At 42.6% G+C, this 22831-nt stretch overlaps 1 protein-coding gene across 1 annotated transcript; it reads left to right on the forward strand.

Moving 5' to 3' along the window:
- The first annotated feature begins 1754 nt into the window (after positions 1-1754).
- On the forward strand, positions 1755-22259 carry prkcha (protein kinase C, eta, a). The gene is made up of 14 exons (XM_062397434.1): positions 1755-2629; positions 6759-6822; positions 8442-8595; positions 8679-8713; positions 8809-8891; positions 9517-9646; positions 9727-9860; positions 9963-10094; positions 10336-10509; positions 12329-12483; positions 17218-17356; positions 18201-18389; positions 21479-21625; positions 21778-22259. The coding sequence occupies exons 1-14, from the start codon at positions 2279-2281 to the stop codon at positions 21925-21927; spliced, it is 2037 nt and encodes a 678-aa protein (XP_062253418.1). The 5' UTR covers positions 1755-2278; the 3' UTR covers positions 21928-22259.
- Positions 22260-22831: the final 572 nt, after the last annotated feature.

Consider the following 22831-nt stretch of genomic DNA (forward strand, 5'->3'; position numbering starts at 1 on the left):
GCTGCAGCTATAGGGTGTAACTGGGCAGGGAGCCAGAGGATTAAGCTGTCCCGGGTTACACAGACATAAATTGGACCATAGACTGTGAAGTGGACCTGGAAACTCTACAGGTGGCTGAAATGAAGTCGTATAAGGAGAATCGGCCCACTCTGAAATATGGGAGGATTTGTGTAGCTGGCCTTGTGCTTGTGCGCAATAAAAAAGTTGGCACTTTGAGGAGATACAGCAAAAGTACGGCATGCATCCAGGCCTGAGAGTATCTAAGGCCTGCGCATGTCAGTGTGTGTGTACAATGTCGACACACAACACAGAGTGAGGTGTCTGTTGTGGAGTCTACAGTCATGTCAAGTTCCCCCATGGGAGCATAACTCAAGATTTGGCTATGACAGAGAGAGTTAGATGGGGAATAAGGAGGGAGGGATGCAGGGAAAAGAGCCATAGAGTTGACAGACAGAGGGAGAGAGAGAAAAGTGGAGGGGGGCGACTGCCAGTAGAACAAAGACACAAAACAAATCATCCTTGACTGTAAAGATGTCAGCTACGGCTCCGGGGTGAAACGAGGGGGAGAGAACGTAAAACTATACAGGTTTTTAAAAGTTATTTCATCACAAGAGAGAGAGAGAGGCGAGCAGAGAAGAGGAAGAGGAGTGGAAAAAATAGGTTTGTTCTGCCCTCTGCTGGAGGGTACAACAAGATAACATCCTTTAAGGAGCTCTAATCGACGGAGGAACACTCACTTACGATCTTTTATGATCTTTCTTATTCTCACCAAGCAAGAACATACGATTGAATCACCTTGACTCAAAGGTGTACAAGCATGTTTACTCTTGTTTACCTCCAGTTTCAGGCGTAAAATCTCATTCTTTAACCCACCAGGTCTTACAGAAAGTTTCAAGCCTTTGCCCCTGATGGATCAGAGTGTGATCCAGTTGTACATTGGGGCAATCCACTTTGCGTCTGCTTCGCCATTAAAGCCCCTCTCTGCTCTGTGAGGTCACGTCTGAGAGGTTGTTTACAAGACAGTCTCTATCCCAGGGATGTGTAGAGATCTGGGACCTGGGCTCTTTATTTATACCAGCTGGAGCACAGAGATGTGGAGTGGGGAGAGAGTGGGGTCGGAGGTCAAGTCTAACACCAATAAAGTGGAGTCTTTGATCGTGGCGTTTATGGATGTAGCAGGCAGCACCCTCAGAGTGAGAGAGCGGGAGAGGGAGGGGAGGGGGCATAGAGAGAGAGGAAGAGAGAGAGGGAGGGAGACAGAGAGAGAGAGAGGGGGGAGACAGAGAGAGGGATTGGGAGAGAGTGTGACAGCGAGAAGGACAGAGAGGGAGAAAGGGAGGGCGACAGAGAGAGAGAGAGAGTGATAGAGAGACAGGGAGGGACGGGGGCAGAGAGGGAGTGGACAGAGAGAAGGAGAGGGAGAGAGAGTGACAGAGAGAGGTAGGGAGACAGACAGAGAGAGAGGGGAAAATGGGAGAGTGATAGTAATTGTAATAATAATCATAATATTAATTATGATTATTAATATTATCGTTATTAATCTGCCTTTTATTTTTTATTATTACTATTATTATTATTGCTGTTTGGTTGGATTCGAGGTAAGGAAGAAAATGCAATGTTTTAAAAGAAAGAAAGAAAGATGTTGTCCTGGATGGACAGAATGATAGTTGGATGGATGGATAGATGATGAAATGATGCAGTGATGGATCATCTTCTACCACTGGATTCAAGGTCATTATAACAAAACCCGAGTGATTTTGAAAGAAAGAAACTCAAAGTCCTGTCTTGTAGTTCGCCACATTAGCCCCTAGAGGGCGACAGTCGCCCCCTCAGCAGAGGACAGGTGAGTGCGGCGCCTTCAAGGGGACGAAGCGGTGCATCATGGTCCGTGTAGTCGCAGAGTCCTCTTTCGAAACGGGAACTACAAATGTGATCATATGACACAGTGAGGCGTCGGTGACAGGTGGAGCTGCTGCCGCTTGAGTGTGTGTCTGTGTGGTGTGTGTGTGTGTGTTTGAAGTTATGCGGAACTTCTCCTCCGCACAACGCATGTCCGTGTCGCTTCTTCCTATTGACAGAAGCTTCTTGAAACAGATTGACAGGAGATCAATGCGCAGGATGGACGCAAAGGTTCGCAAGAGTTGACGCAAAGTGGAACGATTATGACAGTTTATCACATCTCTGCGGTTTTTCAGAGTTTATGTGAAGCAGGCGTGGATTTATTTACTTTTTAAAAAGTCGTATTGTTTAAAAAAAAACAACTAGTACCGCTCCGAGCATGAAGTTTAACGGGTACCTGAAGCTGCGGATCGGCGAGGCGGTGGACCTGAAGCCGACCACCTTCTCCCTCCGCCACAGCGTCATCTTCCACAAAGCCCAGCCGGCCCTGGACCCCTACATCGTGGTGAAGGTGGACGACTACAAGATCGGACAGACCCACACCAAGCAGAAGAGCAACACGCCGACCTACAACGAGGACTTCTGCCTCAACGTCAGCGACGGCCGGCGCATCGAGCTGACGGTGTTTCACGACACGCCGATCGGATACGACGACTTCGTGGCCAACTGCACCATCCAGTTCGAGGACCTGATCCAGACCTCCAACAGCGGGGAGACCTTCGAGGGATGGGTGAGTGGGAAGCAGGGGCGGCGTTCACTGGGGGGTCCGCACCCCTCCAGAGAGGTGACAGAGAGATGCCCCCCTCCCTGACTACTATTGCAAAGATATAAATCTATGTTGATATATTTATATAGATATCTATATAAATATATAGATATAGATGTATATGAAAGTCTTAGGAATGTTCCGAACTTTTACTGACTGACGGTAAAATATTGGAGATCTGCCCCTTCCATAAAAACCAAATCTAATTAGGGATATATGATCTATAGGTTGGTCAATGTGTGTTGCTTCTTTACTAATGCACGCATGTAGGATACTTGTAGCTATTATATTTACTATAACTCTTGTGATATAACTATTTAGACATCCGAATCAGTTTTTTTTGCCCAGTTGTTTTACACATACTAGCAATTAGCTGAAAATGTAGAACAGTGTAACATTAATTGTACTCTGTACAGTATGGACTCTGGTTTATATGTGTGTCCCCGTTTCACTGGAGTATTTTTTCTTTTATCTATTCTTTTTTACTTTTGGTTTATCGTCCTCCCAGAATTCATGTGTCCAACCGTCATTGCTGTGAACGTGGGCTGATCCACCTTTTAGGGGGCCCAGGGAGCACGTGTTTCTAAAGGGTCCCAGTTGACCCACCCCTCCACCCAACTATCCATTAAAAGGAGGAAGGGATGATATAACACTGTGTGGTTTTACCATGCATTCACATGCTTAAAATAAACTTAATTTAGTATAAAATGAAAAATTCAGATTACATGTCAATATCGACACATATACAAACGAGTCAGAGTTGAAATCCTCCGCTTTGCTAAACACTAATGCAGGACCTGTAACTGCATATCAGTGGTGCAGATCTGTAATCAGTCAATCGAATATTAAATACATCTATATGCATTAGACGGGTTGGGGGGGGCGGGGGGGGGGGGGGGGGGGGGCGTCAGTCATCCTGGGGGTATTTGTACCAAGTTTATTGCACTTCACTGTGATCGTCAGCCAATTCGGTCTGAAACCAATCAAACCACAAACAGTGCTGCTCTGCAGAGGTGTTAATTCTACTTCTGAAGACTCACAACACAATGCAGAGTGCACAAACACATGCACGCTGCCCATGCCTGCACAACATTTAACCTCCCTGTTTTATAAAATGTATGATGATATCACTTCTCTCTCCGAAAGTGACCTCGGGTATAAAGTGAACCGTAATAGGTCGATGGAGGCGTTAAGGAACTGAGAGTGTCTCTAAAGATAGAGCTGCACACTGGACAACTCAGGGAATAACGAATCGTCGTCAAAGCTCAAATTAAATGTCTTGTGTAAAGTTTTCTATAAGTCGCTCTGTCTTCCAGACTCAAACAAAGAGCTGCCCGGTTTAAACTGGAGTTTCCCTCCTCTCTCTTACTTTGAGCCCCCCTAGCACTATAAGCCACTGCAGGTGTTGCTGACTGTAACCTGAACCTGTCCAGGCCTGGAGCAGGCCGAGGTGGTATCGACTACGTACCACAACTCTCGTTAAATGCAGAATTTATCTAATATTCAGACACTCTCCTCGAGCCGATACAGCTTTTGCAGTTTAAGCTACATTTCTCAGAAGAATGACAACACGTGACGACAAGGACTTTACATTAGGAGGAAAACAGACACAAGGAAAACATTAAAAGCTTGTAAAACACTGTAGGTTGAAGACAAATGCTGACATATCACAAACTTATGTGCACATACTTTAGCAAATTAATACAAATGATTAAAAGAGGACGTTGACCGGCCACATCTATCCTTCTGACCACATTACCTCATGAACCAGAATGATACTACATTGTGTCAACTTGTAGTACTGTGACACAGTATGACACATTTACATTTTTTTCACTTGAACACAGCAATACTTAGTTTGGTCAGGTTTATCATTACAACTCATCGCCACAATTTCCTCAAAGCGTCATAGACTGAAGAAATACATTTTGTTTGAAACTTCTGTGAGAAAATGTTGTAGACTGCTTCATGCCCAGCATCAGCGAGACCCCGAGCCTGGAGAGGAAGTGGTTTGACGGTGGAGCATGGTCTTTAGTTTAAGTACATTGTGATTGGTTTGGTTTTGTCACTTCTCTACACCCACTCAGAGTTGTTTTCGGCTGAAGCTGAACAGTGCAGGCTGTGTTCTCCGTCGCTCTACTGCAGCGGCACTGGGCCGGTGTGTTTCACAGATGAGGTACAAGCCTTTACACGCCCACGCTGCCGTTTATCACAGTGTTCCCACCACAGATCAGTGCTCAAGGGCTCACTGCTGAACACTGTCTCTCTGTTGGTTCATGGATATATAGATAGATGGTACTGTAGATAAATAAGAAATCCTATATATAGACGTATATTTATTCATATAGACATACAAGATAAGTCGATAACTTCAATCCATCTGAGACAGAGTCAGTTTCCTTTGCCTCCCACCTGATACTACATGACACCACATTGTGACATCTTTGAATTTTTACTCTCTTATTGGAAATCAAATGGTTTTGACTGTAGTCAGTGTTCATGCGTCTGTGGTGTGTGAGTTGTCTCTCCGGCTTGAGCAACACAGAAATGGAAAGTGGGTTATTAATGGCTCCTCGACATTTCCCATCAACGTTTGCTGCCAGCTCGGCTGAAATGGGCCCCAGTTTCTAAAATAGAAGAAACTTCCTCCTCTGGTAAATGTTCTGCTTTTTAAACCACAGTGTCATTTCCCACATCTTTGATGCATCACGTGTGCCCCACCTTAAAGAATAGGCTCACAATCACATCTATTAGTAGAGTGAAAACAAAGTTTCTGCTGAATGATGGGCTGCAGGGGAAGCTGGGAAACTCATAGTGTGAATTTGCACCTCTAATTAAAAAATGAACATGAACCTGACCAGCAGAGGTGTCTTATTTGATGGGAGATGGAATATCAGAAAGTCTCTGATGCACAACAGCGTTTGAGTTGTTTGATCGGAGATATTAAGACGCCTTTGATAGGACAAATCCTCACTGGATGAGTCAGACTTGTTGTCTAGGATGTAGATTGAGACACAAGATATCCGCAGGTCTAACAAGGGAAAAAGTCAACATCTTTTTGATGAAGTGAAATGAACATTTACTTGAATTCTAAGCCACGAAATGCACCGGCTGGGTGGCAGTTTATTTCCTATTGTGTCTTTCTTGTTATGTGGGTAGTGAATATTTTTCCAGGCAGGGTCCGTGTGTGACTTCAACACATTTATTTTGAGCGTTCAGTGACCTAAGTTTCCATTCCGTGGTTGTCGCAGGAAGTACGCGCGCTTTGTTTACCCGTCGCTGAGAAGAAGCCGCTCAGTATGTCCCGATAAATCGTCGTCATTCACAGCTGAACATCAGCCTGTGAAACCAGCCGGACCTGCCTGACGTGCTCCGTCGTTTCTGTCAGGGCGTCCAGATTCCTCCGACATGACATAGGCTAAGAAGAATGCAAAAAGAAATACTTATATGTGCATCATCAGAACAGCTGAAGGAATGACGCTTTCGTCGAATGGACACAATCTCATGTCTCGCTCCAACAAACCAAAAGTCTTCAAATGTTCAAAATGATAAAATATGACTTTTTAAGTAATTTACCTTTTTTGTTAAATATATTTTAGTTTGAGTCCTTAATAGTTTCAGATATTTATAAAAGAGCGATTCTGGGAATTTAGAGATTAGCAGAATAGTATAAAGCTGTATTATCCACTGAGTTGGAAACAGTCATTGGCCTACGCAGCAATATATCAAACACAGAACATACAATATAAACATACTGACAGATGTTTAAATCAGTTCTGCAACTAAGGATTATAAACTTTCCTAAGGAGGCGGGGTATTTTATTTTTTACATTTTCACCAGTTTCACAGAGAATAATTAACGGATCCTGACCAAGAAATCAGTCACATTAAAGCAACCGATATCTAGAGTGTGTGAAATTTGCTTGATTGAATTTAAAGGGTGTGTCCGGTCTCGGCAGAGGTATGTGCGGCGAGTTCCATTCTAGTTCTGGAATGAATTTGCCTAAAATAGTTGTATTGGATATGAATATCTGTCTGGTCTGTTTCTCATCACCTATATGAATATTGTGTGTCTGTGTTTTGGTGTCTGCAGATGGACTTGGAGCCAGAGGGCAAAGTCTTTGTCGTCATCACACTCACTGGATCGTTCACTGACGGTAAGGTTCTGACTTCTCCTCTTGCCGCACCACCATCTGTTTCTGTTTTCACACATTCTTCAACCGAGATGCTGAACATTTCTGTCAACTCAGTCCCTTTCATTGTCATCCGGTTACTCCCTTTTCTTCAGGGTGTTATTCAGCTTCTTTTTTTTTTTTGCAAGTAGAAGTTCTGCAAAGTAACAATGACCGAACAGAGTCTTTGTCTCCCACAGAAAACTCTGTGTCTGACACACGCTGTTTGCATTCCTGTCTATTTCACGTGAAGTGTCCACGTCACCAAGTCATGTGGAACATGCACGCCCCACCCACTAGTTGGGTTCAAATTGGTTGGGCAGTGCTGACGTCATTGTTAGCATTTCCACTGCAGTTTGCTTTCTTCAGACGTCTGTGTTGAGCAGAGACTTAGCTAGGACATGTGGCCAATGGGAGGAGGCCTTTGAATTCAGATAAAAGGGATGGTGGGGGGTTCTGGACCATGTTGGTTTCTGGAAGGAGAAGTCTGATCTGGGGACTAGTTCCTCGTTTTGGTCAATTGTCATCAGGCTTCACTGTAAAACCAAACCTCATGAAACACCACCACTTTTTTTGAATAATAAGAGAGTGCCGAGGAGAGAGGCCACACTGGTTGGGCCTCGAGGTTCAACATGCAAAGCTTTTCTCTGATACTTCATGCCATTCTTTTAACTGTAATGTCCATAATTCTTCTGTGATATCTTTACCCAACTGGTTCAGTTCAAGGAAGGAAGGAATCTAAATGTAAAGGGGTGTATAAATACTACTAAGGGAATGGACACAAATATTTATTCCACAGAGGCTGATATTTGGAGAAGTATGTAAAAAATAATACTGGACAAAAGTAAATACTTGTAAATAATTGAAGATATCGGTATGTGGCAGATACATGTTAGTTTATAAATACATAAATGTTAAAAATACACAGTGAATAAAAAAGTATTTTAAAATGATGAAAATGGTTTTTCATCGTTTTAAAATTTTTAAATTGAGAATATTGTAGGCTGCATAACACAATTGAATTTAAAGATGATTTGAGCTCTGGGGAAAAACCACAGCTACTTTTCAAATATTTCAGACATTTAATTTAGTAAATAATCAATTGCTTCATAAAGGAAATACACATCCGTTGAAAAAGGAACAACTGATTTTCATCTTCTGAATCCATACTTCAACTCTTGCAGAAAATATCTTGCTCTTTAGTAGCCAAGTGCTTCGCTTTCTTCAGCAGCATTCCTACAAAAAAATCTGCCTGCGTTTCGATTTCTGTAGGTGGTGAACAGCGAATGTTTCGTGGTTTTCGTTTTGCTGAAAAAAGAGGCCTGCTGTGGCCAGAAATGACAGTATGGAAAAATAAGAGTGAACCAAAACAACAAAGTTGTGGGTAGCAAAAAAAAAAGCAGAAAAGAAACCATGACCCGAAACACTCTGCGAAGAGGCTACTGCAGAGACCTGTGACCTGTTTTAAGTATAAGTTGTTATGTTGAATTCAATGAAACCCCAACAAACAAAGACAGCGATCAGCTCTATATGACCAAACCTTGTCTCTCAGGAGTTAGTTTGTGGATTTAGAAATCAAACCTTTGCTCTCTTCCCGTTTCCAGACGATGCCATCGTGAGGGAGAGAGCCCACAAGCAGTTCACAAGGAAGCGTCAGGGGGCAGTGAAGCGGAAGATCCACCAGGTCAACGGGCACAAGTTCATGTCCACGTTCCTCCGCCAGCCCACCTTCTGTTTTCACTGCAAGGAGTTCATCTGGTGAGCAGGTCGAGCTGTGGCGTGTGACCGCTGCACATGTCTGTGGAGACTGTAAACTGACGGTGTCTCTGTCTCTGTTACAGGGGTGTGTTTGGAAAGCAGGGCTACCAGTGTCAGGGTCAGTACGCCACCTTTTCTTCCTCCTCTGCCCGTAGACACAGTTTATTTGAACGTGCAGCCGTGAGTTATGAGTTTGACTGCTTGTCTTTTCAGTGTGTACCTGTGTGGTTCACAAACGATGCCACCAGCAGGTCGTGACGGTGTGTCCGCGCATGAAGAGCCCCGCAAAAGAGCAGGTAGCAAAAATGTTACCTTCAGCTTCACACACTTCACTCGACTTAATGAGTTGTCCTCCATGTTGTCGCTGGTATTTTACACATTTCAAGCAGGTTTATATTTGTAATACAGGATGTTAGATAGCCCCCTCCTCCACACACACACACACACACACACACACACACACACACACACACTTTTCTAAATAACACCTGCAGTCAGCAGCAGACTGGTTCCTCTTTCTGTTCAGAAGTGGCCACTGAGCTAGAACACAGTGATCTGCTGTAATTTTCCATACATGGTGGTAAAAGCATTTTTATATGTCACCATAAATACATACGTTTGTTTTAGCATTTTAAAAAGATTGAAATCATTTTATTTGCATTTTGCAGAAGTATCTGCTTCTTTGGGAAATCCAAATGATGAGTTCCAGCCGTCCCTGCTACAGAGCGCTGGTCACCTGTTTATTCAAAACCGATTTAACATTCCTTGGGCCCTAGGTTGAACGATTGTCGAGACAAACGAGCCACATACAGACAGATTTCTTGAATTATTTGATTGATTACATAGATACACAAGCATCGGCGTACATACTGTGGCAATCCTCGGTGCTTCGTTTAAAGTGTCTCTGTCTTCTCTCTGCAGCCCATAACCCAAGGCTTCAGCATCAACCTCCCTCACATGTTCAAGATCCACAACTACAAGTCGCCCACTTTCTGTGACCACTGTGGCTCCCTGCTCTGGGGAATCGTGAGGCAGGGGCTGCACTGTAAAAGTAAGACCCACTTCAACGTTCATGTGTCAAATTCAAAATCAGGATCTCAAATGTCCTGTTTTGTTTCTGTCTCTCCTCAGTCTGTAAAATGAACGTTCACATCCGCTGCAAAGGCAATGTGGCGCCGAACTGTGGGGTCAACAGTGTGGAGCTGGCCAATAGGCTTGCAGAGATGGGTCTGCAGGCGGGAGGACTCACTAAAACCAACACATTGGTACGGAGGCTCGGTTTTTCTTTGTCTTTTGATTTAAATGGTTTAAATGACTGTTAACTGAATGTAAGTGTTGTTTTTGTTTGTGTATTTTTGTCCTGACAGCATAAAAGTGAAGAGCAGTCGAGGGGGCGCTCCGACAGGAGGGAAAGTACACAATCTCAGCCGCAGGCGCCTCGGCTCGGCCTTACAGACTTCACGTTCCTTCAAGTGCTGGGCAAGGGCAGCTTTGGAAAGGTGGGAAGGACAAGAGATTACTTTCACTATAATTAAATGCTAATGAAATGATGAACTGGGTGATCAATGGCAAAGATAGTCCAAGAGAAACGGTTACCAGAAGCAAATGTAACTGTAGGTGTTAAGTTATGTGTCAGTATTCCTATCAACAGAATGTATTTCACTAACAGAAATCAACCTCACCTGTTTTGATTCAGCGTCATGGTGTCACTGAATAACACGTCTGAGTTCTGATCTGCAGGTGATGCTGGCGAGGCTCGACTCCAACGAGCGGGTTTTTGCTGTGAAGGTGTTGAAGAAGGACATCATTTTGCAGGACGATGATGTGGAGTGCACCATGACGGAGAAGAGGGTGCTGTCACTGGCTCGCTGTCACCCCTACCTCACCCAGCTCTACTGCTGCTTCCAGACACGGGTCAGTGAAATGTTCAATGGCTATTGTAAATATGAAGCGATGGTAAAAAAGCTTTTGGGTCGTCAGACTTTTCCTTAACTGCCACCAGCAGGTCATTGTTTTTCACTTATTCAGGGAGGTATCTATCTATCTCAAACCGCATCCCGACCTCCACACAGGGGTAAACTTCAGGTTGGTCGCCAGATGGCCGTGTAGGAAGAAAAAAAATACATATATCCAAAATAAATTACATTTAGATCAAATTGTCTGTACCAGCGATAAAATCTGCTTCAGAACTGATGATGCTATGAAGACTTATTTGACTTATTTTGTAAAGTTGGCTTTAATCGCCACAGTGAAACTTTCGCTTGTGTGTGTGGTTTTTAAATAAAATATCTGGAGGATGAATTCTGATAACTCGCCTGATGTCTCGTCCACCACTAGTAACGCTGTCAGCTGTAGATGTAGTTGTTGCTAAGTCTGAATGTTTAAACCAACTAAACAAAGACAAAAACATTCTACCTGCTGAAAATCGACAGATTGACGAATGCTTTGGTGCAGATCCACTCGTCTGAAGCTGAAGACTCTTAAATTTGTTGCAGTGCAGCCGATATGATCGCGTATCGAAAACGCTCTCTTTTAGACTCCTGAGAACTATTTGCAGACCAAGTTGTTGAACGAACAGGTGCTGTTATTTCAAGAGTAATGTGCAAACAAAGAGAACAGAGGGTCAAACATGTGGTTTCAATGTTACTTTGCAGGAAGTGGTCAGCAGGGGGCAGCAGATCTCCAGTCTCCTGTCTGATAAGAGCCCGTAGACACCTAATCTGCTTTAGTTCAATTTAAACCACAAAGTATGTCTTTTAAAGTATAACATCATCTGTGGTTTTAAATGCTGTTGTATTTTAATTAGAATGGTTATATTTTGATTCTTTAAAGTCCTTTTTCATGAGTGTAAGGGGGATGGAAAGAGCGGAGGAGGTGATGAAGGTCGTGGTTTCAAATGTGGTGAAGTGGATACTTTCAACAAACATGTGCGTCTTTTGAGACTTGTTCGTCAACAAGACATCCTATCCGCGTCAGTCATCGTAACCATCTTACAAATTAAATCTTATCTTCCTTCCGGCTCAGCGACTTCACAGAGGTTTGGAGTAATTATTGCAAAACAAATATGGTTTTACTAAACATTGGAAATCCCAGAGGCACCATTAACCGAGTGTGGACTGAGAAAATCCATCCCACGAAAAAGCATCTGCAGAGACAGATTTACCTCATAAAATGTTTAATTTGGTAAAAGAAAAATAACATTTAGCACAAAACTTAACTGTTCTCATGTGGATTTAAAGAATTACTCATCTGTACAGCTGCAACAAACAGGGCGCTGCCTGCTTTGCATGTGAAACACATATTTATCAGGCTCTACGCATGTAATTTCAGGATTTAAAAAAAAAGGACCACTGAGCCACAGTTAAGAAGCTGTAGCTGAATCTCCTGAGCACTTTAGGAAGCTTCATAAGAAGATTTGTACATCACGTCCTGCTGCAGTCTTGTTTTCCCCAGGGTCTCATTTTCCAGATCATATATCGACCACAGACTGTAATGAGAACGAAAGATTAATGGGTTCGATCAGGTTTTTTTTGCACGACTGACTTTAAACTGTGGTTAGTTGCACAGGAATCCATTAAACAGACATGTGAAATTGACGAGGAGCACTCGCGTATCTTCCTCGTGGCAATCCTGACACGTCAGTGGTCATGGCTCGTTGATTGTTTAATAACAGGGGGAATCTTCTGTGAAGCTCCTGTGTGAATGTCATCTCCCTGTTTTGTTTCTCTTTCAGGACCGACTCTTCTTCGTGATGGAGTTTGTGAATGGCGGTGATTTAATGTTTCACATCCAGAAGTCCAGGAAGTTTGAAGAGCCCAGAGCCCGTTTCTACACGGCACAGATCACATCTGCTCTCATGTTCCTGCACAGCAAAGGCATCATCTACAGGTGAGAATAAAGGAGCACACGCAACAGTTATAGAAGTAATAGTTTTATTACTTTATCGAGTCATTTAGTCAATTTTTTTTTTTTGTGATTAAATAAAATTTTCAAATCAAAACACAGTTTATTTATATTGCACCTTTCTGCAGAGTTGGAATACAAGGCCCTTGCCATAGATTAAAATCCAACACTACAGCCATGAGATCAACAATAAAACAAAATAGATGACTATATTTTGGCGGGAGGGAGAAAAAACTGGATATAAATAACTCCTGATAATAGAATTAGGATCATATATCCATGTGGGTTTGGAGACCATGAACTTAAAACAAAGATTTAGGACATTTATCAAACATGGGGTTGAACAAGGGAGGAAGAGGTGAGGACCTTTTGGATGCTGTTCTTTGACCTCTGTTGCATTTTGACCATTTGTCTTTTGCGAATTTCCCAACTTCACGAGAGGAACGTCAAAAAATCTCCGGCGTTCTCTTTTACGAGGGATGTGTTGACCTCCCAGCGTTTGTTCAGCCATTATTTCCTCACTTCCCATTTGAGTGGGAGCATCAGTGCAGCCTTTGGGGCCATGAAACATATAAATCATCGCATCCTCCCTAAACAATTCAAGTTCTCCGTTCAAGAAGTGTTTTCCATCTGTAATTGTAGAAGGGGGGTGCTTGAGAGGGTTGTACAAAATTAGAATGTATACACAGGTATTTTTAAATGCACATGAACCCGCTAAAAACAGCCGATTGACTCCTTCGCCTTGGCCAGCAGAGGAGTTTGCCTTTCTGTTTGGTTATACAGGTTTGACGACAGAAATGTTTTCTCGCTCACCTCTCTGTCTTGCCAAATTAGCGTGTTTTTCCGGGTGTCATGTTTCCATCACTCCCATCACAGTCAAAAGCCAGATGTTGGCTGGTTTTAATCCCGTGGTAGATGATTTCATCCCTGGCACCTCAAGTCTAGATTCAGAAGTGTCCTTGCCCCTTACAGCTGTGCGCACAGTGTTTGAATGGTGTTTGATACAAAAAGCAATGTGAATTAAAAGGCTGTATGAATGTGTGTGTGTGAATGGATGAATGCAACATGTTCTGTAAAGTGCTTTAAATGGTGGATAAGACTGGAAAAATCATGCAGAGTGGCTCTTGCAGCCCTGACCCTCAAAAGATTCCATTTTTATATGCAGTTTCCTGTCCATACTCTTTGATAGCAGGTACAGGATAATAACAGATTATTATTATTATTATTATTATTATTATTATTATTAACAGGGCACAACAGCACTAAATTGAAGTGAATGTTGTGCTATGGTGATCCTGTTATTGCTCCTGTCTCAGATATGTCAGTGCATTCTTTAGTCAGGCGTGTGGTGGCAGAGCAGTGGGCCTCCTGCCACTTCATCATGATGATAACGAGGCGGGGGGGCATCATGTGAACTAACAGTACATCCTGAGTTATATTTAGTGGTCCTTGTGTTCTCTGTCAGCCTGCACCACAAAGCATGGCATGTCACCTTAAGAGACCACACGCAGTTCGCATGGTACAACTAAAATAACAAGCCCAAATGGTCGCTCGCACACCAGGCTCACAACAATGGAAGCCTCAGTCCCTGCGCTTTGGGATATGAATTTCTCCTTGTGACTCGACTAAAGCTTCTGTGTTTCCTGTCGTCCTCTAGAAGACGCTTTAGTGTTAAAAAACAATACAATGGGTACAAGGGTATTTCAAGTCTGAGTTTAGCGTCTTTGAAAACTGTTTGGCGAGAAGAGAGAAGTAAAAGCACAGTATGTATTTATGAACACCTGCTCAATGCCGTGCAGTTCAGCACAAATGGATTTACATGTGACAGAGAGATGTGGACTTGTGGTGTACCCTCAACTGAATAAATTATTCAAAATAATAAAAACTAGAACAGCCATCCGTGGAGCCCATACACTCATGACAATGACCCAGATGTCCCCTTATGAAGGAGAAACTTTTTTTCCCATCAAGATCTATGAATAATTTCCTGATAAATAAGATGTGTTTATTTTAAATTTTTTATATTTTCTAATTTTAAAGAAAGTGTAGGAAAAAATGATGGATACAAATTTAATGGGTTCTCCTCTGACCCATAAGTTTAACAGCACTGGCGAAAAATAAAAATTGAAAACTTAAGAATTTAATCCATCGTGCAAAATGCTCAAAACACTCTGACCGACTCCTGATTCAGTGTTTAAAGCTGAAGTTGTTAACTCATTACAAGTTGTATGGTCCTCTAACCACAGGCAAACTAAAACCCAGTTGGTGCGTCAGAGTTACTTCCTCTTCTCTACTTTGGAAATTTTCATGTTACATCATCTGAAGAACACTGACTCAGGGTTATCGCATTCCAGATGTTTAGTGTTAATGTGGATCCCCAGCAGTCGACTGACCCACTTCCCACAGGTGGAGATTCACGACAGACTTCTTCTCCCAGTCTGATGAGGCGGGCGGGTGGAGGAGTACAGGAGCGGTGTATTGATGCAGAAGGTTGTTTGCATATACTGTTCTGCTCTGCGTGTCGGGTGATGATGAAAGCATGGTAGTAAAACTGCCTGGGTTAAAGATGAATGTCTCGCTGGACACATTTATAGAAAACTGGAGACAATCATTTTGCTGGAGAATCTATAAAAAAATCATATACATATATCTGAAGAGGAAAATCACCGTCCCAAACTTAAACTGGTGCATTCTTTGGCCCTAGGTTTATTATTCCTCTGCGCTGGTGACAGCAGATGGTTGCTTGTCTCTGCGTCTGATTTTATTGAACACAAATCTGGTATGAACGTCCACTTGGATTCACAGATTAACTGATTAGAATTAGGTGGTTGAAGGTTAAAGGTCACGGTCGCCCTGACCTCACAGTAGACATATTTTGACTTGAGAACACGATATCTTATGTACGTTCGCCTCAAGTGGATTATATTTTTTGTGGTCAAAGGTCAGATCATAAAACATGTTGAACATTATGCCCCAAGTCTGTCCTTCTTCTCAGTTTGATCAGTTGTAATTTGGACTGATGGACTGATCAGATTTTAGTGGTCAAGGTCAAAGGTCACTCTAACCTCGGGGAAAAAAGTTTGCAGGCTGAAACTGCACCGGTTGACAGAGGCGTATTTCCACAGGGCAGTAATTCTGGTTTCCCGTGCTGTATTAAGTCCTTACATGCTCTGAATAGTGTGCTGCAGTCGTGCGAGTGGTTATGAGTTCAGTTGTTCTCTTTTAAGGCAGTTGCTGCGACAGACAGTTACCATCAGTGAATGACCCCTTATGATGACTGTCATGAGTCACTGTTACATAATCAGCTTATGTTAGAGCAAACCAGATTAATCCGACCAAAGCAGCAGCGCTTGAATATCACTTTGTCTCTTTTACATTTTACAATCTGTTATTGTCTTTGTCTTCTTACTTTGAGGAAATCACCCAGAAACCTCTCAATAGTATATTTCTGGAATTAAAAGAACATTGATTGTAAAATTATAGTTTCTTTAAAATTGTGTTCATGTCCCAGTTGTTGTAATTTGTGAGCAGGAAATTGTTTTATCATCAAGTATCGGCTGTCTGGCTTCAATCATGTCGCGTCTGTAAAAAGTCCGGGTCACCTGATCACAGATTACAGCTCGCACAGTTTTAATCTCTCTGTCAGATGACAAAACACCAGCTGACATGAGACTGTTCCAGTGTTTTCTTATGGACACACCCACGTACACTGTCAGCAATCAGGAACATGCCTCCACCGATATTAATATACCTTTTAATTTTCAATTCAGTCAATATTAATAATTAAGGCACACTGTTATATCTATGTTTAATGAGTATGTACATTATTAGTCACTTCAAATGGGCAACATTTAGTATTAATCCTAACCCTAAAACACAACAGACTAAATTTTAAATACTCTTAAATATCAGTCCCCGAAATAATTCATCTCATGAATTGTTCCCAGGTAAAATTTGTGTAAAAACACGGTATCTCGCAATGTTAAAGAAAGTTTGAAAAAAGTATTTTTTGCATAATCTTTCCGACAAATGGACAGGGGTGAAAATACAAATACATACATTGGAGGCAACAATAATTTTCTGCTTCAGAGTCAAGTCAGTTTTATTTGTATAGCCATAATTGCATTTTTCCAAGGGGGCATAGACTATGACTCTACATCCTTAGAAATCTCAGGAGGAGCAGATGCTCGGCAGATGTTATAAGAATTTCACGTCTAAATATGTAACTAAGGTATAATTCAGATTGTTCCTCCTTTGAAAAAAAAAAATATAACCAACACAATGTGTTTCAAAATATTTACATATATTTGAATTTATTCTTGCAGCAGACACTTTACTTCAATGTGAGTTAAACCTGTTTAACTAAAAGATAAACAATAGCTCAAGTTTTCTATTTCCCTGGAAGCAGAATAAATATTGAGCACTTTTTCCGTCCTGCCATCCTGAGTGGTCAGTGAATGCATCATATTTTTCCTGGCTTCGAATAGTTGGGGTTTGTCTGTTCATGTCTCCTGCTGCCACAGAAACTTCCCTGTCCTCAGAGGACCTTGACATTTTGCCTCACCTCGCCTCAGATATAATTAGAAGCAACACCAGCAGCTGGACTTAGTTTTTTCTCTCTCTCTTCTTCTGATTAGCTTCAAGCCTCTACCGTTTGCCATTTTCATCAAAACAAATATCGAACTTTCTGTTTCTGTCTGTTTGTCTCTCGCCTTGCAGGGATCTGAAATTGGACAACGTTCTCCTTGACAAAGACGGACACTGCAAACTGGCAGATTTTGGCATGTGCAAAGAAGGCATATTCGAAGGTGTGGCCACGGCAACGTTCTGCGGGACCCCGGATTACATCGCCCCAGAGGTCCATTCCCACAACCTGTCGAAACACAGGCTGTCAATTTCTCTCCATTTCCAAGCAACCACAGGAACACTGATTTCTCAAATAGAGCCAATTAAGGCAATTTATCCTGCAATGAAACTGATAAAAAGGAACGATGGTTTTGTTGTGTGGTTAGTTTGTGGTTGAAGAGAAATGGAACCGAGCCTGCTCTCATCCCCCCCCATTTTGGTTGGATATAAATCTGCTTGGCAGCCAATCGTCATCGAGCAAGGAAACAGTCCACTCACCATATCTATATCTATATATATATAGATATATATATATATATATATATCACCAATATTTGCATACACCTGGCACCTGTCAGTCAACAGAAATGTAAAAAAGAGATCAACCACACTTTTACATAATGATTAACTCACTGTCGCATTCATGAGTATTCACTACAAAGTGTTGGATCCTTTATCCTCCACATTTATGATAAGGGAATGTTCAGATTGCATCAAAGACTAAAATAACCCCATGCAGCTTCCTGTATCGGGTTCTCTGAGTTCATATGTTCCCATCCTCTCTCCCCCGCTACCATCTCTAATCCCCTCATCAGAATTCAAGTTTACAGACGTGGTTTGATTTTAGGATAAGTGATTAAGTCTGTGTCCCTATTTTTGAGAGATTTTTAGGGTCTGGATTTATGAAAGGCCTCTTTGCTGCTCTCAACACACACCTCTCAGTGTAGCCTCAGTGGAAACACACTAATCAAACACACATCTGCCCACCGAGCCTCTTGACGCTCGCTCTCAGGCTCTCCCATGCTGAGCACCGATGGGTAACTTTATTGCTCTGCTGTGGTGATGTTCCCCCGCAGATCCTGCAGGAGATGCTGTATGGCCCCTCTGTCGACTGGTGGGCTCTGGGGGTGCTACTGTACGAGATGCTGTCGGGACACGCCCCCTTCGAGGCGGAAAACGAAGATGACCTCTTCGAATCCATCCTCAATGAAGAGATCGTTTATGCGTCTTGGCTCGGCACAGAAGCGGTGAACATCCTGAAAGCTGTGAGTCTGCATCTATTAACTGTCTCTCCTCAGTCGGTGGCAGTAAAAATGTAATGGTGGATAAAGGTGGCTGAAACTGGAGGAAGCTGGAGGAGAGCCAGGTCTGCTGAGCTTTAGTATTTGTCTCTTTGGCAGATCTTCACCCCCCTCAGACCAGCTCCGCCAGACTTTGTCCACCTTACACAATGGCAGGAAATGCTTGCAGCCCTTTTCTCTGAAATTGGAACTAATGAAAGAGGAAATCAATTTCTCAGAGGGCGACATGAGCAGGCAGTGAGATATATGAGGATGTGACAGGTTTGAGCCGCCCTGTGATCAGGGTTTGGTATTTGTTGCCCTTCCGACACTTTGACTCGGGACAGCCCCCTGGAGCTGTGCCAGCCAGCTGTTTGGCCCTGCTCTCTTACATAACTATATTAAGGCATGGTCCACTGCCCAGCCACAGCATACGGACTATAAATACATATCCTCCCTCCTCTTCCTCCTCTCCCTGCACCCCCTTCTCCTCCTCTTATCCTTGCCCTTACTGCTAATGCTTGGAAGAACCTGGAACCAATCAGCCCCTCACTGATTTGTGCCACAGCTTCCAGTGTCACATATTACATAAAGATGCATGTCAGTGTGAGTGGATTTGAACGGCGTGGCGCTATTTATACCGAAGGTTGAGCCGTCACAAGGTTCTCCATGTTCCTATAAACGGTTCATGGAGTTGAGTCATCATGTTGTTCACGGTTTAGTGAGGCTGGAAATCTATAGAACATATCAATAAAGAGTTTGTTGGTTTGTTATATATATTTAATTAAATATATATATATATATATATATATACATTTAAAGACAGATTTTGCCCCTTCTTTTTTATCATCAGATAATGATGAATACTTGAAAATATTTAGCAAATCTGTGGTAGATTAATAATTTGGTATACCTCCATTATGTGCTTTCACAATGCTTGGATAGTATATGTTGATCATTTGTTATATTGTTATTGATTTAAATAATATGGTGTTAATTATTGATATTGTTTTATTGTAATAACAAGCCAGTTTTTAGTAAAGATGCTGTATATACAGTACTGAAAATGGAAGCTTTTATTCAATTGACCATGTTGTTAATAAAATATCTGAAATTGGGGAAATACTGTCATCTAAAACCTAAAGCTGCTAAATGTACATGACACAAAACATCAAATACAGAGTTCTGAGATGGTGAAGGGAGTCAATCACGGTTGTCTCTCATCAGTTAACTACTTTGATTAATCAAGTAGTGGAGAACGGCTTCACCATGCAGAAACGCTGACATGGCGTGTCTGGTGGTGAGGATGGCAGAGCTGACGTGGAGCCATGGAAAGATGGCATCAGCTTCGGTGGAACAGTTTTTTTCCTGCATTTCCTCAGGTTTTTTTTCTCCTGAACTGATTGACCCCTGCTGGGTACAGGTTTAATGGGAATACTGGTTCTGATGTGCTTTTTTGTCAGCTCCGCCGTGGAAGTTATGTTTTCGTCTGAATTTGTTTGTCAGCAAGAATACAGGATTTACATTACGAGATTGGATGTTTTTCACATGTTTATTGGGCTGATATTTATAATTGTGCAGCTTGATTGAATTCGAATGGACTGCTGGTCTGCACTCTACCGAGAGCCACCCTAGTTGTTTTGTTTGTTTGTTGGTTAATCACACAAAATCCGCAAAAATGTTTTCTACCTAAATAGTTTTGAGGGTTGCTGCCCAGGCCTGAGAAGAACCCATTACTTTCTGTTGTGGATGAAGGGGAAGATCCAGGAATTTTCCCTGTCTTTAACTATATTTTATGACAAATCATTATGGTAATCAGATCTCTTCATTTGTTCTCTTATATTTCAAAGCTAAGACATAGACATTGGTGCGTAGGATTGTTCGGCTATAGGGAAAATACGTATGCGCTGTGCTGTGCCGTTCTATTTTTAATAGTTTCCCACCATTAGCTGTAAATCACACTGTCAAATTCATGCTTGAAGCTATAAATCCCTGCGCAAAGCTGTGTTGGTATTAAACCATAATGTTTGTTTGCCCAACCTCAAAGACACCGGTTGATGTTCCCAGTGATGTTGTAGCCCTCAGTCAAACAGGAGTCAAGTCTCTGCAAGTTTGTTTTCATGGAAAAAGCCGCTGCTAAGAGATCAATCCAAACATTGTCGTATGTTTCTAAAAACATATGGTATGAGAGGGGTATGTCATTTAAACTGCTCAAAACACCAGGGTTTAAAGTTCAACCCCCCTCCTATTTTTCTTCCACCTCCCGATTCGAGAGCCGTTGAGGCCGAGTCTCTGGTAGTTAATAGTGTTTGGAGCAGATAAGGCATATTAATCTCTGGAATGACTTTGCTCTGCTGTCACTGCTCAGAGAGAAGCTCATTCATTTATTTTGGCCTAGTCTGAATGTCACCGCCAGCCTTGAGGTGTGGGCGTGTGCGTGTGCGTGTGCGTGTGCGTGTGTGCGTGCGTGCGTGTGCGTGCGCGTGCGTGTGCGCGTGCGTGCGCGTGCGCGTGCGTGTGCGTGTGCGTGTGCGTGTGTGTGTGTGTGTGTCCTCGGCCGAGACAAAACTGTCCATAACACCACTCTTCCTTCCCAGAGGCGAGATAAGCACTCTATTTTCCTATCTCTAGTTTGTTTTGTGCGGGCGTCTCCCTCTTTCCTCTCCCACCTATAAACTTCAGTGGGAGAGAAGCAGTCGAAGTTCGAAAGGTGATTCTCTTGTTCTATTGTTTATTGTGTGAGGCACCAGGAAGCCGAGGCTCCTGCTTTACTGAACCTAGGTGAACCCTGCGCTGCACGGTGGGAGGTGCCAGACGCTGTGGGTGTGTTGTTCGGAGGCTGGATTTGACTGGATGTCTCCTGGCTCAAGCCTAGTTTGGATTCACTCCAAAAACAATCTAGTTTGATCTAGTTGAGTAACATGCATCACATTTCCCCACTTTCAATAGATTGTGGAACAATAATCTGCTGAAATGTGATCCTGCTTTGTTCCTGTTCTTGACAATACACTGATGTCTTTAGGATTCCTTTTATATATGCTTTGGTGAATTCATCCATTTTTCATTTTTCACAGTTCTTGACTAAAAACCCCGCCTGGCGTCTGGGCTGTGTGGCTGAGGAGGGCGGGGAGAGCGCTGTGACCAACCACGCGTTCTTCGCCGACATCGATTGGGAGAAACTGGAAAAAAGACAAGTAGAGCCACCTTTCAAGCCCAGGATCGTAAGTCACATAAACGTCTTTATTGATGGCGTGATAGTGTGTTTATAAGTGATGATTAAGACTCTTGGCAGACATTACGTAGTGTGTGACTCACCCACCTTGTGTCCAAAGCGTTGCAGCTGTTAACATTATCGTCAATTATTCTCCTGCAGAAAACGGCAGAGGACGTCAACAACTTTGACCCTGATTTCACTCAGGAAGAACCCACGCTCACGCCCATGGACGACCCTCTGATCCCCCACATCAACCAGGAGGAGTTTCGAAACTTCTCCTTCACCTCGCCTGAACTGCTGGAGAACTAAAAGTCTCCTCATTGATCCACCAGTCGCCTCACTGTCATCAGTGTTTGTGGCTTTGTCTTAAGACAGTTCCCAGGTGTGTGTATAGTATGAATGATGCTGACACGTTCACTAGAGGATGCAAAGGACGAAGCGAAGCTCTCCTGTACTTCATGAAAGATTCACTGGGAGACATTCATGCAGTCATCAGTGCAGGAACTTGTTTTTGAAATGTTGTAAATTTGTTAGACAAAGTTGTATTGTACAGAATCTTTTTTTTTTATATTTGCTCTCACACAGATGGATGGGTGTGATTCCAGCTACTTGAAATGAAAAAAGCAACTTTTGGAACGCAATGGTTTCGTGTCTCATTTTTCACTCTCAGCACTGTCCAGAGAAAAGAAGTCAAAAGGGCCCGTTTTTTAACAGAGGTTCCCGAAGAGTGGAGTTGCCAGTTAAATTCCTGGAAGGACTGAGTGAGCAGATGAAATAGTTTCTTGCTGACGTGACGCTCCTCTGGAAAAATACAAATACACACAGACCAGCACACACTGGCTAAATGAGAGCTGAGTCCCTGCACTTTCAAAATAGTAGGCAAAAACTTACATTTTGCACAGAAAACTGCTAAAAACATCACTATATCCAACCTCATTGAAAATGGTTAAAGTTCTAACTAGAATGTCTCTCACCAGAGCATAGTGAATGAACCCAAACTTTTTAATTGACCATAAATATCAGTCTCCTAAAAATGTCGTATTTACTAATCAAGATCGATGAATCCCTGAACTATTGTCTCAGACTACAAGGAAAATGCCTTGTCACACAATGTGAAAATAAATCCTGGATTTGCCCCATGATCCAGATCTGCACCAAAATTTAATGGGTTCTTCCCTGACCTGTAGAGAATGTACCAGATTTTGGGGTAAAA

This window comes from Platichthys flesus, chromosome 10 (assembly GCF_949316205.1).
Source record: "Platichthys flesus chromosome 10, fPlaFle2.1, whole genome shotgun sequence".
NCBI lineage: Eukaryota > Metazoa > Chordata > Actinopteri > Pleuronectiformes > Pleuronectidae > Platichthys > Platichthys flesus.

Coding starts and splice junctions, on each gene's coding strand:
- prkcha (XM_062397434.1), top strand. CDS start 2,279: ATGAAGTTTAACGGGTACCTGAAGCTGCGGATCGGCGAGGCGGTGGAC. Junction 8,714..8,808: donor GCAGGGCTACCAGTGTCAGG/GTCAGTACGCCA, acceptor TTGTCTTTTCAG/TGTGTACCTGTGTGGTTCAC. Junction 10,095..10,335: donor GCAAGGGCAGCTTTGGAAAG/GTGGGAAGGACA, acceptor TCTGATCTGCAG/GTGATGCTGGCGAGGCTCGA.